The 18011-nt window shown below is 37.9% G+C and overlaps 1 protein-coding gene across 1 annotated transcript; it reads left to right on the top strand.

Annotated features, from left to right (window-relative positions):
• Window positions 1-540: 540 nt before the first annotated feature.
• LOC100619546 (splicing factor 3A subunit 2-like) lies at window positions 541-1650 on the top strand (the record flags this gene model as incomplete). The annotated part of the gene is given in 1 exon segment (XM_056799653.1): window positions 541-1650. A coding segment is annotated over 1 exon segment (1110 nt), but the record flags the coding sequence as incomplete, so codon positions are not given.
• Window positions 1651-18011: the final 16361 nt, after the last annotated feature.

Genomic DNA, 18011 nt, shown 5'->3' with positions numbered 1-18011 from the left:
ACTAGCAGTAGCGATTAGAGAAGAAAAAGAAATTGAAGGTATTAAAATTGGCAATGAGGAGACCAAGCTCTCACTCTTTGTGGACAATATGATGATTTACTTAAAGAATCCTAGGGAATCAACCAAAAAGCTAATCGAAATAATCAACAACTTTAGCAAAGTTGCAGGATACAAAATAAACCCATATAAGTCATCAGCATTTCTATATATCTCCAACCCAGTTCAGCAGCAAAAATTAGAAAGAGAAATTCCATTTAAAGTCACCCGAGACAATATAAAATACTTAAGAATCTATCTGCCGAGACAAACACAGGAACTATATGAACACAACTACAGAACACTCTCCACACAATTAAAACTAGATCTAAACAATTGGAAAAACATTGATTGCTCAAGGGTGGGATGAGCTAACATAATAAAAATAACCATCCTACCCAAATTTATATATCTCTTTAATGCCATACCCATTGAACTACCAAAAAACTATTTTACTGGATTAGAGAAAACCATAACAAAGTTCATTTGGAAGAATAAAGGATCAAGGATATCCAGGGAAATAATGAAAAAAAAAATACAAAGGAAGGTGGCCTTGCAGTCCCAGATCTCAAACTATATTACAAAGCAGAGGTCATCAAAACAATTTGGTACTGGTTAAGAGACAGAAAGGAGGATCAGTGGAATAGACTTGGGGTAAATGACCTCAGTAAGACAGTCTTTGACAAGGCAGAAGGGAAGTTTTGGACCCAATGGAACAGAGAAACTAAGCAGTTTTTTTTCCAGTTCCATTTTAAGATGGAGAAGCCTCCTGTGCCTCCAGCCCTCCCTGCTGGGCCTCCTGGAGTGAAGTGGCCCCCACTCCCACTGATGAATGGTTTGCCTCCTCGACCACCTCTGCCAGAGTCTTTGCCACCCCCACCTCCAGGTGGCATGCCTCTGCCACCCATACCTCCCAGTGGGCCTGCACGTCCTGGCCCTCCCGGGCCTCCTCAGATGCCCCCTCCAGCTCCTAGAGTTCACCCACCTGCTCCTGGGGTATATCCTCCTGCTCCCGGGGTACATCCCCCTGCTCCTGGAGTACATCCTTCTGCTCCAGGGGTGCACCCTCCTGCTCCAAGAGTGCATCCCCCAGCTCCTGGGGTACATCCCTCAGCTCCTGGGGTGCATCCCCTGGCTCCTGGGGTACACCCCCCTGCACCTGGGGTGCATCCTCAGGCTCCAGGAGTTCATCCCCAAGCACCTGGGGTTCACCCTCAAGGTCCTGGGGTACACCCCCAAGCACCTGGGGTTCATCCTCAGGCTCCAGGGGTTCACCCCCAAGCACCTGGGGTTCACGCCCAAGCTCTAGGAGTTTACACTCAAGCTCCAGGGGTTCATCCCCAAGCACCTGGGGTACACCCCCAGGCTCCTGGGGTTCATCCCCAGGCTCCAGGGGTTCACCCTCAGGCTCTAGGAGTTCACCCTCAGGCTCCAGGGGTTCACCCTCAGGCTCCAGGGGTTCATCCCTAAGCTCCAGGGATTCATACCCAAGCCCCAGGTGTACACCCCCCAAACCCAGGAGTACATCCCCCAACTCCTATGCCCCCAATGTTGCAGCCCCCTCTTCCCTCAGAAGGACCTGGAAATGTTCCTCCTCCTCCACCAACAAATTGATAAGTTTTTCTCCTTCCCCCACCCCCGTTGGTTTTTATGTACATTTCATTATTTTCCCAAAGACAAGTTTTGGTGGTTTTTGTACAGGGGTTTGGGCTCTGTCCTCAAAAGTTGATTAAATAGGTACTACCTTGTAAAAAAAAAAGCTTTTGTCCCAGCTTTTGGGACAAAAATCCAGTATTTGATAAAAACTGCTGGAAAAATTGGAAGACAGTGTGGGAGAGATTAGGTTTGGATCAACATCTCAAACCCTACACCAAGATAAACTCAGAATGGGAAAATGACTTGAATATAAAGAAGGAAACTATAAGTAAGTTAGGTAAACACAGAATAGTATACATGTCAGACCTTTGGGAAGGGAAAGATTTTAAAACCAAGCAAGACTTAGAAAGAGTCACAAAATGCAAAATAAATAATTTTGACTACATCAAATTAAAATTTTTCAGTACAAACAAAACCAATGTAATTAAAATTAGAAGGAAATCAACAAATTGGGAAACAATCTTCATAACAAAAACCTCTGACAAAGGCCAAATTACTCAAATCTATAAAGAGCTAAACCAGTTGTACAAAAAATCAAGCCATTCTCCAATTGAAAAATGGGCAAGGGACATGAATAGGTAATTTTCAGTTAAAGAAATCAAGACTATTAATAAGCACATGAAAAAGTGTTCTAGATCTTTTATAATCAGAGAAATGCAAATCAAAACAACTCTGAGGTATCAGCTCACACCAAGCAGATTGGCTAACATTACAGCTATGGAAAGTAATGAATGCTGGAGGGGATGCAGGCAAAGTAAGGACATTAATGCCTTGCTGGTGGAGTTGTGAATTGATCCAACCATTCTGGAGGGCTATTTGGAACTATGCCCAAAGGGCACTAAAAGACTGTCTGCCCTTCGATCCAGCCATGGCACTGCTGGGTTTGTTCCCCAAGAGATAATAAGGGAAAAGACTTGTACAAGAATATTCATAGCTGCACTCTTTGTGGTGGCCAAAAATTGGAAAATGAGGGGATGCCCTTCAATTGGGGAATGGCTGAACAAATTGTGGTATATGTTGGTGATGGAATACTATTGTGCTAAAAGGAATAATAAAGTAGAGGAATTCCATTGAGACTGGAACAACCTCAAAGAAGTGATGCAGAGCGAAAGGAGCAGAACCAGGAGAAAATTGTACACAGAGACTGACACATTGTGGTACAAGAGAACGTACTGGACTTCTCCAGTAATGGCTTTACAATGTCCCTGAACAACCTGCAGCAATCTACGAGAAAAAAAAAAAACTATCCTCAAGCAGAGGACAAACTGAGGGAGTAAAAACACCAAGGAAAAACAACTGCTTGCCTACAGAGGTTGAGGGGACATGATCGAGGAGAGATGCTAAATGAGCACCCTAATGCAAATACCAACAAGGAAATGGGGTCAGAGCAAGGACACATGTGATACCCAGACGAATCGCCCATCGGCTAGGGAAGGGGTGGTGGGGGGGTGGAATTTGAGGGGGGAATGAAAAGAAAATTATCTGTTTCCAATGAACAATGTATGAAAATGACCAAATAAAATAATGTTTTAAAAACTAAAAAAATTAATTAATTAATTGATTTAAAAAATTTTTTTAAAAAGAGGAAGAATGAGAAAGGACTAGATTTAGTTTCTGGGACATGGAGAGATTCTTAAAGTGATAGTGGAGAGCTAAGACTATGCCAATTCCTTCTTCTGTCCTTGTATGTCAGAGGACATGAACAAAAAAGTAGTTAGTTTTTGAGAGTGTGATAATGATATCTTCAAGAGAAAGAAAAAGGTATTTCATTGAGCACTAGAAGATGGAAAGAATATTGTGGCAGCAGAAATTTTAAGAGGCAGTATTTCTGGGTACTAAATTAATTTACTAATTTACCAGACAAGTCAAATTAAATCTGGTGAACTGATTCTTTCAATAATCAAAGACCCCCAATTCCCTTAGCATAGGTCTCCAAATATAAATTTGAGAACTCATTAATCATCTCCTCTCTTGAACATCCTAAAACATCTCTAAGTGGTAAATAGCTAATTGGGAGGTAGACCCTCAAAAGTCTCAATCCCTACCTATCCCTGCCCATTCCCAATGGCAAATATATTTGATCTGAAGAACTTTATTTCACTTATCAATTAATCAGATCTTATTGTGGAGGGAAGAGGGAATTCCTGGGAATTCCAAAGAAAAAAGAAAATTTAAAAGTCAACAGGTTGATCAGAGCCTCTTATCCTGGACCCTGATATAGGATTAATATTGTATATAAATATAAAATTTCACAATATAAATGGAAGAATTTTGGAAACTTGTTAACAAAGGAGAGATGTTCCAGATAGTACAATAAAAAGTAAATACAAGGGAACTTAGGGACTATGGAGAGTTAGAGTTGAGTTTACTATTTGAGTAAAGAGAAAACATGGTGGGGACAGACACATTTGCTGCTGATTCCCTGCTGACCCTAGTCACTCTATATGGTGTAGGTATAAGGGATAAATGGTGGGATGGGTCAGTCTAAACTATTGGAAGGCATCTTCAAGAGAGCGTGGGAGCCAGGAGATCATGAGGGTGGTAGACAGGGGAGCCAATCAGGAAGGCAAAAGTCCCCTGAAGGTAGATAGTAAAAAATGTTGACACCTGAGGCAAAACTCTGGTTGCCCTAAGCTAGTTCCATCTTTGATCAATAAGGTGGCTCTGTCAAAGAGTATGGTGAAAGCAAATGATGCCTGCTTATCAAACCAGAAGATTAGTCTCAGTAGGGTGAAGCTCTTGAGAATACTCTGGCATTGGACTTTCTAACCCATGAAGTATAGTGTTAGCAACTTTGAACAACTTCTTCCTATTTTGAGAATGTTTTGTAACTTACTCCAGGATAGCAATGAATGAGGTTATAACATCATTATGTTACTAGAACATAAAGATTTCATTTGTTGTGTGGTCCCATTTATCTCTGAGTACTTTTGGTAATTGGAAGTTCCTTAATGTTGTTCCCATTCATAGTCAATGATAAAAGATGGTTCATAGACCTGAAATAATTTAAGAACTACAATAATCTAAAATCCTAACTCTGCATATAAAAAGATGGGAGAAAGGACACTTTTAACCAATCACTGTGTCATAACTGGTGCCATAGCCAGTCCCAGTGTTCACATCTACTATAGGATTGGTTGGCAAAGTCTTGAGCAGACCATACAACAGTCCTTACACCAAGGATAAAGTAGAACCAATCCTGACCTTAGGATCTGTGCCCAAAAATAATGGTGTCCATCCTACTCAAGTTCTAATGGATCTGTTCTTGCAACATATGTTTACTATTCATAGAATTAATCAATGCCTTCTAAGTTTTTCTCTAGATAGAAGTGAGTGTGATGCTTACCTACTAATCCTATTTATCCACAGAAATCCACAGAATAAAGGAAATCCAATAAAAACAAGCAATATTCTCATAATCACCTAAGAAGACAACTTTCTGATTATTGCTACAATAGATTTTCAGAAAATGTGTTTAAAAGTATAATGTGAAGGCATGGAAGAATGCTATATTTAGAGAGGAGTTGAGTTCAAATAATAGTTCTGTCATTCAATACTTTTGTCACCTTATTTCTGTTCAGTCATTTCAGTTGTCTGTATCTTCATGACTCCATTTGGGGTTTTCTTGGCAGAGATACTGGAGTGGTTTGCCATTTCTTTCTCCAGTTCATTTTACAGATGAAGAAACTGAGGAAAATATGGTTAAGTGACTTGCCCAACATCACACAGCTAATCTGAGACTAGATTTGAACTCAATGTCTTCCTAACTCCAGACCCAGTACTCCATCAACTGTACCACCTAGCTACCCTGATAAACACACTAGGTTTCACAAAAAAAATGAGCCAAGGAATGTGTATGTATATGCTCACTCATTTTCAGTTCTGTCTGACTTTTCATGACTCCACTTAAGGTTTTCTTAGCAAAGATACTAGAGTGGTTTACCATTTCCTTCTTCGGCTCATTTTATAGATGAGGAAATTAAGGCCAACAGAGTTAAATGATTTACCCATGGTCACATAGCAAGTAAGGGTATAAGGCCATATTTGAACTACACAAGTTGAGTTTTCTTGACTTTAGAACTGGTAATTTATTCACTGGACTACCTAGCTGCCCTTTCATGACCATAGACAAATCTATTTTGAGCCTCAATTTTTTCATCTGTAAAATTAAGGAAGGGTAGACCAGATGGCTTTTAAGCTTCTTGTCAACTCTAAATCTATGATTCTATGTCCTTTGCCCTTTTTTAGCATGGTTCGGAGAAAGTTTTATTTTCTCTTAATATAAGAGCCAAATTTCTCAGATACCATCTCCCATACTTTTATATTAAAATCATATACCTTATTTCCAGTTCCACCCTGACAAGGAAGTGGTCTGTTGACTATTTAGATAACTAAACTTAAGAGAGGTAACTCTAGAAGCCTTTACCACAATTATATATTCCATTGTCTTGTGATACTTTTAGACAAACAAAAATGGAATTAATTGAAAAGTGACTGACTATACTCTGGGTAGGTTTAAATTGTGGAAGTTTTAGATATCAGGGCTCTTCCACTGCTTCAGGCAGGAACTGAGGTGTTACTAACAAATTTCTGCTTAATGTCATGTTTCTGAAGATGTTTCTTTCTGGGACCTAAGATTATTGTCAAATCAAGAGTCCTGGAAAAATCTTTGTAGGAAGCACAGTTGAGGAGAATATTGCCCATTACTGTCTATAATATCCAGGAAACTGTATTTTAGGAGAAATTCTAAGAATTTCATTTTCAAAAAGACTATATATCTGGCCCTAGGACAATGGCATCACAAGCCAAGGACAAAGAAAAGTGGTAAAAGTAGGGTGTTGGGAAGCTGCTATGTGTAGAGATAGGAAGATAAATTTTGAGTAAGCTTGGAGTGATGAAATAGTGAGGAACATGTAGTTCTTTCATGACATCCCAAATCCAGGAATGCAGACAGAATTTTAATGAGCCAAGGGACTTGGGCTTATCTTGAGGCTGGTGACATTGAAACAATTTATTTTTAATCATTGGGAGCCAAGTTCAGAGATAACTTAGTCCAACTCTAGGTATTCTTTGAGAATCAGTAAGGATTAAGAGGGCTTATGTTATCATCCCTCAGGAACAAGTAAGGGATTGTACTTATTTGTAGATATATGACCAAATTGGAGCTATTGCCTGATCATTTCTCTCTTATTGCTTACATTGAATTCATATCTTTATGTGTTGAATTATATATGTATTTTGCATGATCTCTGAGGTAAGAAAGTTGCATTGATGGAGGCTTAGCTGTGTTTTATATAACTAAATATTCAAAACACACATTACTGAACCTGAGACATTATCAAGGGGTTCCAGACCAAGATTATCAGGGAATCCCAGTGGTACAACTTCAGTAGCCACTTTGTATAACTATCTCATCAGATTGTGAGCTCCTTGAGGGCAGAGTCTATCTTTTGTCTTTCTTAGTATCCTCAGTTCTTAGCACTGTGCATGTAAATGCCTCTTGTCTGATTTTTATAAGCAACACACTTGGCAAGGCTGATAAAACCAGAAATCACTGCATCCATTGCTTTTTACTTTCTGCTTTCCCATCCAAGTTCCCATCCAAGTTCATCACCACTGCTAGAATGATGAGGAATCTGATAGTGGACAAGTCATTTAATCCCCTTCAGTGTCAATTTCCCTATCTGTAAAATGGAGATAACCATAGCACTTGCCTCCCAGAGGTGTTTGAGGATCTGATAAAATAATAGATATCTAGCATTTTTCAAACTTTGAAGTGCTAATATGGGTTCTATTTATTATTATGAGACTTGTAGATTCTTTAAAGAAGTTCTCAAATATCCAATGAGCTGCCACCACAAAATAGGTTGAACAAATACAAAAGATATTAGAACATATGGTAAAGTGAACAGGGGCAACAACTGTTTTGGCATTAGCAACTGCCCCAGAAAAATACAAACCAAATGGATTCCCTGTCTCTAACACCCAAACCTCCTCCCTCCAGTCTGGTTTCTGAGCAAATAAGCAATTGTCCTATTAAGTAACCCAATGCTGATTCCCATAGAAATACCAAAGACATTGAATGGTGATCCATTAGAAGCTTCTATTATCCACTGACTAGAATTCAAATAAAGCTCTGAAACTGGCCTCATTCATCCTCCAATGAAGGTTCAAACTAATTCTTAAGGCTGCATAATAAACATATTGGCTTAAAGGATGAGAAAAGGTAGGCATATTTTTCTCACCCTCATATTTTTTTTTAAATAAAGGTATTCTTGCTAATCAGAAAGGTTTTCTATAATGAGAGACTGGAACTACAGTTACATTGTCAGATCCTATCCCAACCGGCAGCAAATGCCTTTGTAAGTCTTTGTTTGCTCTATGTGTGTTACTGCCTGAGACTTGATAGTGTTCTGTGTCCCAAAAGCTGAAACAGACTTCTTTTAAGCTGAATTCTCTAGTGCTTTTGAACTCCAGGAGATGGAGTTACTACTGCTGCCAATGGAATTTCTCACTGAGGCCAAAAAGCAAGAAAACCCTTCCACTCCCTGTCCCATAAAACATTCTGAAATACCTCTCAGGACCAAGCATTGGATTTTTAAGAAGTCTAATTTGTATGGTCTAGGAAACCAAAGTTTAGGACAGCAGACCTGACTATAATCAGAAATTAAGAATGTGAAAAATTATGATATGAAAATCAAGAATAGGAAAAAAATTAAGTCTTGGTATCCACCAAGCAGCCTGCTAAGCAGTGGAAGGACAAACAGAAAAATCAGGTATGGTCTGAAGCAGCTAGGTGCTATGCAGTGAATGGATGGAATGCCTGACCTGGAATCAGGAGAATCTGTGTTCAAATCTAGATTCAAATACTTAATAGCAGCTATACAAGCCTGGGCACAACATTTCAAGTTTCATCTATAAAACAGGAATAATAGAAAATCTATCTCCCAGAGTTGTTGTAAGGATCACATGAGATAATAACTGTAAAGTGATTAGCCCAGACCCTGGCACACAGAAAGCTATATAATAAATGTTAGTTATTATTATTGTCATCATCATTATTGTTGTTGTTATCATCATAACCCTAGTTGCTACAGTTTTGGACAGATCTACTTGCTCTCTTTCATCAAAATGGAAAGTCATCCCTTTGCAAATAGGGATCATTTCATTCATTGAATTTTTCCCCCAGCCCTAGCACAATACCTGGTACATAGAAGGCAAGTAATACATTTTTGTTCATTGATTCTTAATTTTCTGCCTTAAATGGTAGTTTCAGTCTCTAACTACAGTGTTGAATGTTGGAAAGCAGGTCAAAGGACCTAAATTGAAATCAAGACTCCTATACACCAACTATTTGGCCTTGGGCAAGAGATATATTTAATCTCCTTGTTTCCCTAGTTGTAAATTAAGGGGTTTGCATTAGATAGTTTATATGATCCTTCTCCACTATAACATAAAAGTATGACTCATTTGTAGATTGTTCTCTTTAAATCTTTGTTTCTATTCACAAAGCCTTGTTAATCCATTCAAACATAAATTCATTGAGGGCAATGTTTTAGTTCTGCCTTTGTATCCCTAACATAACACACAGTTCTTGGCACATAAAAGTTATTGTATAAATGCTCAATGATTGATTAATTGATTAATCTGAAAATATTCATATGAACTAAAAGGCATAAGGATTACATACACAGTATTCCTAAGTGGGCTACAAGGTTCATGAACTATAGTTTTGAGATTTCCTGGTTGAGCTTATTTGTCTATAAAAGTGTTTAGAAGCACCTTCATAATAATATACTTCACCAAAAAAGTCAACCATTTGTTTATTCATTCTCTCCATCATTCATTTATCCAAAAATCAAGTATGCATATATTAGGTAATTTCAAGAGGGAAAAAATAATAAATTATGACAACTTTAAGAAAGGAGAGATCTCATTTGTCTAGAAGGACCAGAGAAGACTTCAAGAAGGAGATGGCATTTAAATTGGGATTTAAAGGATAGGTAAGATTTGACAATGACAGTCCTGGTGAGGGGACCAGTATGAGCCAATTATGGGGTTAGAAAAGTGTAAGTCAGTCACTCAGGCAATGAGTATTTATTAACTGCTTACTATATGCCAAGCACTGGAAAAAGTACTGGGGATACAAGTCATGGTCTTGGCTTTAAAAGAGTTCATATTCTAATAGGGGAGACAACATATATATGTATACAACTCTCTATTTGTCTATAATTAATCATATATATAATTGTCACAATTAATATATATAATATATGAGTGAGATGAAAAATGCTTTTTTTCACTATCTGACTTCAGTTTTTCTTAAGTGGGCATTATTGGATCTATTTATATCCCATATATTATATAAAATGATGTATATAAATATATACATACCAATAGAGAGTTTATATATTTATGTGTATTTTACACATATGTATGTATATATATGTACATATATATATATATATATATATATTTACACCTGATATAAATAGAAGGTTAATGATCTTAGAAAAATAAAAGGGCTGGTGGGAATAAGAAAAGTCTCATGAAAAAGATAGGATGCTAGTTATGTTTTGAAAAAAGCCAGTGAAACTAGCAATCAGAGGAAATATGGGAGAAAATCCCATGCATAGAAGATAGACAGTAGTACAGAAGCCAGAGTATTCTATATGATGAATATCAATTTCCAGGGTAGTCAGATGGTAGAGCACATGAAAGAGTAAAACATAAGACTGGAAAATTAGGAAGGGTTGTTAAATTTTTATGTGGTTGGACTGGATATATTAAATTTGGTGGTTGAAATTGGTGGTCGCCAGGAAATTAATTTCTAAATCCCAAAATGAATTATTAAAGTAAAATGTAAATTTATAGTAGTTTATTTACAATAAAGAAAATATATTTAAAAAGTGAGGAAAGGGTAGAGAGGGAGAATAGCAAGCTCTGGCTTCCTCAGAGCCAGGTAGAAATTCTAAGGCCCTAATCAGGGAAAAGAGTCTCACACCTCCAGAAAGGCGGGGTCACTAAGTCAGCCTTTCACTCACCAACAGTGACTGTCTAAAAGGAAAGCAATCTGAGGTCTCCGGCATGAGCTCTTCCAGGGGTCCAGTTCCACAGTCAAGTCCGAGTGTCCATCTTCTAGTCTCTGAAGTGTCTGTATTCTCTCCAGCTCCAAGTGACTGATCCTTCAATCCAAGCCCGGGTGACTGACTGTTCTCTTCAGTCTTTGTTTCCTCTTTTTAACGAACTTTTTCTCTTGTGTCACCTCCCCTAAATTTTATGTCTACCAATCACAGCAGATGTTCCTCTCCAGGACTGCCCACTAATTCACATGTAGGTCATAGACCTCCCACTCAATGCATGAAATGGGTGTTCACACCTTTTTGTGATTAGTTATACCTTTTGTTGTTAGTTAACATTATTTTTGGTTAGTTCACCTTTTGTAGTTAGTTAACACATTTTTGTAGATCAAAATGGGTAGATCTACTTCAAATATTGAGTTACCAACTTCTGGGGATTAAAATCTAAAAATAGATTGTGGATTACGATTCAATCTTCCCTTTAAAGGAAGAGCTAAGTAACCTCATTGTTACAATCAGGGGATTACAATTTAATCTTCACAATAAAGGAAGAGCTGAGTATCTTCATTGTTACAATGAGGAGATAGCTAAATCTTCACAGGATCCAAGTTGAGAAGGGTTTAAAAATATGAAATTCATACACATTATTTTATATTTGATCCCAGAGAAAAGAGTATCACTGAAATTTTTTGAGTGGACGGGAGGGAAGAGAGGACACATGTTTGGCTCTATATTTGGCATCTAGTGGAGAATGGATTGTAATGATGAGAGACAAGACAAGGAGTCTACAGACTATTATGGTTGTCCAGGGGAAAGGTGCTAAGGAGCCTCTCCAAGAATGTTGTTTATATGAAACAAAGGAGATGTGTTTGATTGATAATCTGAAGGTAAAAACAATAACATTTGTGTTCATACTTGACAAGTAACACAATTAGGCTGGGGAAATCATTTAATACATTTCTGCCATAAGCAGTTCATATAGACAAATATAGACAAAAAGACAATGTTTTGCCTTAAATGAAAAAGAGGTTTGTTGGTAATTTGAGGAAATTTAAGCTTAAGTAAACCTAAATGAATATATTAATTAATTCAACAAGCAAACAAGTAAAAATTAAATTCTATTTCCTCAAGCATATTTTCTGAGAGAATCTCCATTCTGACATTGAATTGCAAAATAAACATATCTCCCCTTCTACCATGTTAGGATTCTTTGGACAATATATATATTTACAAAGGAAATAAAAGAACTGGCTGGAAAAGTCTTCTTTCTTTCACATTTTTATCTCAACTCTCAACTAGCTAAGAAATTGATCTTCAATAAGTCAGAAGATTTATCTATTTTAAGACAGATCCAAATTCCAGTCAGGTTTATTATTGCATATATGATTTATTTATCCTCAGAATAAAATATTACCTTTAGCTAAGTTTTTAAAACTATGATAACTTCAAAATTATTTTCATTTAAATGAATTTCAGTTCATTCAAATCCTGTACCAAAATTGAGAATCACAAAATTCTAGAGTTAGAGACAGAAGGATTGTTAGGGTCATCGGCTCTACCTCCCTCATTTTATAGATAAGGAAAATTAGATCCTGAAAGAAATGACTTATTTACACATGGTCATTAAGTGACAGAGCCAAGAGTTAAAAGCTAGGTCCTCTGGTTCCAAAAATTAATGACTGTAAAATGTGCTCTCATCAATTCTACTCCTACAATATCTCTTGTAAGCAAGTCAAGAAGCATTTAGTATATTATTAGGCATTGTGTGCCAGGCTGTGCCAAATACAGGGGATACAAAAAGCCCTTGCCCTCAAGAGGCCCATAATCTAATAGAGAAGATAACATGGAAGTAACTATGTACAAATAAGATATAGTTATAATTAGAAATAACTTCAATGGGAAAAATGACCATCATGGAAAACAGGGAAAGGCTTTTAAAGAAGGTGATATTTTATATGAGATTTGAAGGAAGCCAGGGAAAGTGGGAGGCATAGGTAAGAAAATAAATAATTCTGATCATTAGAGAAAGACAATGAAAATGCCCAGCCAAGAAACAGGAGTCCAGAACAAATTTTATAAGTCAGCCCGAAAGCATAAAATAATGGTTATACTAAATTCTGTAAAATGCAATGAAGTGTTTTAACAGCATTTAGACGTCTTTATAGCACATTATGACTGAGTATCAGGTTAAATAGCTACCATGTTTTTTTCATATTTTGGAAGACTAGTGTTTCTTTTATCAGAACTGACCCCCACACCAAAGACTACTAGAAGTACTGCTTCATTATACTATAATATTATATGGGTTTTATAGAATTCTGATAACATCTTAGGATATTGCAAAATATGAAGGGGTGTGTGTGTTCAATCATTTTTCATTTGTATCTGATGCTTTGGGGAACCTATTTAGGGTTTTCTTGGCAAAGATATTAGAGTGATTTGCCATTTTCTTCTACAGCTCATTTGACAAATGATGAAACAAAGGCAAACAAGGTTAAACATCTTGCCCAAGGTCACACTAGCTAAACATCTGAGGCCAGATTCGAATTCAAGAAAATGAGTCTTCCTGATGCTTGGCTCATCATTCTATCGACTGCACCATCAAGATACCCCAAGCCAAGGAATATAGGAATGGGGAAAACAGACACAATATTAAATACACTGTCTAAAACAGTGATACTGTCTAGTACTCCCAAAGAATTAACAACTAATGGGAATGACTTAGATAATCTTCAAACAAAGACAATGACCAGGAGCTATCAAGAAAATTTAGAGCTTTTCTGAAGCAAAAAAAAAAAAGAAGAAGAAGAAGAAGAAAATAACTGAGCATAACATGGGGAATACACTGGTAGTAAGTGTCACTAAAAGAAAGCGGATGTTATCTCATCTGTTTATGATCCAGTGACATTAGCAAGACCAGTAATTCCAGGTGTATCAATGATGATTAAGGAGAGAATGCAGGTGCGATTGAACCAGCATCTTCCTGACAATGCTTCTTTAATAGACACCCTCAGCTTCTCTGACTCAACTTCTTCCCATACACCCATACACATGCAACCTGATTGACTCCAACTTCCCTGATGCAGCAGCTTTCTGGTCTCTGTGTACCAAAAATACTAGCCACAAGTAGTCAATTGGTGTCTTTCAGTTTTAGTAGACTAAGACCAATAAGTCACTATATCCTATAGATGGTGAAGTTTTAGAGACTGAATACTCAAACTACACCCCTCACAATGCATGTGAGCTCCCACCCCACTCCAGTCTTGCCCCAGACAGGGGAGGGAGGAATCTCACATTTTCCCATTGAGTTGCCAGGCAGTGGGACTGGTGATGTGAGAAATGTCCTGAGGTGTGCATGGAGAGGAGAAAGGGAGCATCCCCTTGCAGCATGCTCCAGCATACATGCTATAGGTTCACCAACATGGCACTGATTAGATGTGTTTCTCTGAAGAGGCCATGGAGATCATATCAAAGTCAAAGATAAGTGTCACTGTTTATCCTTTAAACCTTCACTAAATGTTCAATGACTCATAAACACTTCATTCTAACCCCAAACCAAATATGATCTAAGAAGGTGCTAGTGTTAGAACCCCACCTATGACAACAGACTTAACAGACTTACTGTAGGAAACCCAATGGAAAAAAAAACTGCATGCTTTTTCAGGGACTAGATCTACCCACTGTAAAGGATGAAATTATGATTGAGACTGAAAAAAGAATCTAAATTTAAGTGGTCACCAAGGGGAATCCCAAATAATAAAATACCAAGTCAACTGCCAAATTTTATGGTGATTTAATTGATATAGTAGAGAAGATTTTAAGAAGGAGGAAGGAAAGAGCTAGTACCAGGCAGGAAGATAGGAGATCTAGAAAGTAAGGTTTTGAGTGTGAAGGAGGAAAGAATCAGCCTGACCTCCAAAGAGGCTTAGCTAAGATGCCCGAACCTGAAATCAGTTCCAGGGAAAAACTCACCACCCAACACTCCAAGATGTTAGAACACTTAGCACACTGCCAGCCAGAGTTGTCTCTCCAGGGAAAGAGAGAGAGGCAGAAACTGACGTGCCTCATATGGACGTTTTTACATAACTTTACTGAATCTCATCTGTACCAATGAGGACTTAGCTTGACTTAGGACAGCCCAGAGGTCTGTCTTTTTTTTTTCACATGTCTTGTTGAAGGCCATCTTCTCAGATAATTAAATCTTGAGTTTGATGCAGACCTTTCAAAATCTTGTTAAACTGAGTAGGGTGGAGAATGTGGAGTTTCCCAGACCTGATTCTGTTATTCCAAGTATCTCCATTGTTATTGATCAGGAAATAGCTAAATCAGATCTTCTAATGAATGGTCTGATTAGGGTGGAATAGTTTTAAAATTCACACCACTGCATCTCCCAAAGGAAGATTCCTTTGAATGCTGGCTAAAACGTGATACAGATGTGATCCAAGAATAGCATAGAAATATAAGTAATTATTGGGGTGCTTCTGGAGACCTGCTTATGATGTGTTGAACATAGTTTGAAAATGTAATCCTACAACAAGGCTTTGTACTTGAATGGATCCATTATATTGGATCATCACTGTTGGAATATACTGTGTCAATGACACTTATGTGAGATTTATAACTCTCTCCTAGCATGAGAAAGAAGGTTCCTGGGGGCAGTTGGGTGGCTCAGTGGATTGAGAGCCAGGTCTAGAGATGGGAAGTCCTGGGTTCAAATCTGGCCTCAGACACATCCTAGCTATGTGACCCTGGCCAAGTCATTTAACCCCCATTTTCTAGCATTACCACTCTTCTGCCTTGGAACCAATACACAGTATTGATTCCAAGATGGAAGGTAGGGGTTTTAAAAAAATAAGTCAAGAAAGAAAGAAAGAAAGAAAGAAAGAAAGAAAGAAAGAAAGAAAGAAAGAAAGAAAGAAAGAAAGAAAGAAAGAAAGAAAGAAAGAAAGAAAGAAAGAAAGAAAGAAAGAAAGAAAGAAAGAAAGAAAGAAAGAAAGAAAGAAAGAAAGAAAGAAAGAAAGAAAGAAAGAAAGAAAGAAAGAAAGAAAGAAAGAAAGAAAGAAAGAAAGAAAGAAAGAAAGAAAGAAAGGAAGGAAGTCCCTAACTCTTTGTTGTCTGCAAAAGCTGTTGCATAAGGCTATGACCAGTGGTACAGTGCCCATGGAGAATATAGATCTCAGCTAGACTATTTTAAGTTCTTAGGGGTGCCTGCACTTGATGTTTTCCTATTGATAATCTGTGATTGTGTGAGTGAAAGGAACAGCCCCCCAGCTACTAGTACAATTGATCTGGCAGATAAAGACTGTGTGAGAATGGAGAACATGCTGAGGCAACAGAAAACAGCCCTGCAAGGCTCCAAGACATCCAGTTCAATTCAGTGCAAGACATATTTATTAAGTGTTTACTGAATTGCAAAGCTTCCTTAATGACTCCAGGTTTCTACTAAAACCAAAGACTTTTTTTATTACTAATAGTCTATCAGTATAGTTGTATGGTAAAAAATATGAAATAGCACCACTTCCAAAAAATGAGAACAAATGTTGCACAGTGCAACATAGAATTCTATGATGGGTATGGCCTATTAGCAGCTTGTAACCTGTGGCCTCTAGGGCGAGAAGCCACAAGGTAGAAAGATAGAAAAGGGATAGAAATTTTAGGATTCTGCGAGGGACATGGTGGAGCCAAGTTAGAGATATGAGTTGGCAGAAATGAGTCAGAAACAAGGCCATATTGATTATAATGGAGCCACAGCAAACCCCAATCTATCTGGATGACACAAGGCATCATCCATCCAGTGATCCCAAATTTATACCACACAGGTCAGTGACATGATAGAGAAAAGAAAGTGCCTGGCCGAAGGCCAGGTCCCAGGTGAGAGAGATGGAGGAGGAAAGGAATTAAAGATGGAGCTTAGCCAGAGGCCAAGCTCCAGCAAAGACAGACATGGTGAGAGCTAAGATTCAAGAGAGGGTGGAGATTGCTATGGCTCTGCTTTTAATGTCTTTGCTATGCAAATATACACAATACATAGGGATGATTATCATTGGTTAATGACAAGGTATAGGTGTGGTTTATCTTAGCCAGGTGAACACAAAGAAACCTGATTTCCCGCCTCACCTGGGGGAAGCTGGGGTCAAGGGTCAGAGGCTTTCCTAGCCATGCACAAGACTGAGCATGCTCTCTTCTAAGCCACTCTGTACATTCTGTTTCCTTTGCCCATAGCTAGGTGTGGACTGCTACATAACCAGGAAGAAATTTCAGAGATTACCAAGAGTGAAAGATATCATCAAGGAAATGCATTCCAGAAAAGAAGAGATACTACTTATCTGGGGAGGGGAGAGACACAACTGGTAGAAGCCTCCTCTATTACTGGGAAATGTAGAGAGAAAATGAAGAAGTCTTCTTGAACAATGGATGGACCCTTTCTGTTGAACTTATGGAAGGACATGAATGAGAGCTTAAAGAGATAGGTAGGCATCAAAGATTGAGATCTTCCACCTTAGACAGAAGATCCAAATCTAGGAGATCCAATTGAGCACATTCCAGGCACTGAGTTAGGTACTAGGGACAAATAGGCAAAAACTAGATGGTCTTCATTTCCAAGAAGCTTATGTTCCTTTTGCTGGGTACACATCTTCCCAGGTATGGACCACTTCAAGAAGGAAAAAGAGGTTTGCAACCAGAAGCCAAAACACTCTGATGAAGGAATAACTCCAATATAGCAAATCCAAAGAGATCAGTGTATCTCATTTTTTAAATGTGGACTAGCTATCACATATAGGCTAATTGCACTGAAGAGAGGAATCAGGCATTTGGATATTTGAAATATAACTCTGATGAACACTGAAAAATGCTAATGGAGTCAAAAGAAGAAAGTATCCCAGACTTCTAATAATCTAAAATGTGTCCCATTCATTTTCAAGTAAAGTCAACAAGTATTATTAAGCATTTTTTATGTGCCAAGCACTGTGTTAAGTTCTACCGTTACAAAGAAAAGCAAAAAAATACTTTCTGACCTCAAGGAACTTACATTCTATGTAATATAAAATAACAGTGGATGTAAATAATTAGGCAGGTAAACATAAATGCAGAGTAAATGGAAAGGCATTCACAGCTAGGAAGATATGGGGAAAGTATCCAAGAGTAGGTAGGATTTCAGTTGATTCTGAAGGAAGTGAAGAAAGAAGTGAGCAGGCAAAGTATTCTGGGTTCTGGGGACAATTTATGCAAATACAGAGA

This window comes from Monodelphis domestica, chromosome 5, assembly GCF_027887165.1.
Source record: "Monodelphis domestica isolate mMonDom1 chromosome 5, mMonDom1.pri, whole genome shotgun sequence".
In the NCBI taxonomy this organism is placed as follows: domain Eukaryota; kingdom Metazoa; phylum Chordata; class Mammalia; order Didelphimorphia; family Didelphidae; genus Monodelphis; species Monodelphis domestica.
Note: the sequence above shows the minus strand (reverse complement) of the source record. Positions and strands in the feature narration are given on the sequence as shown.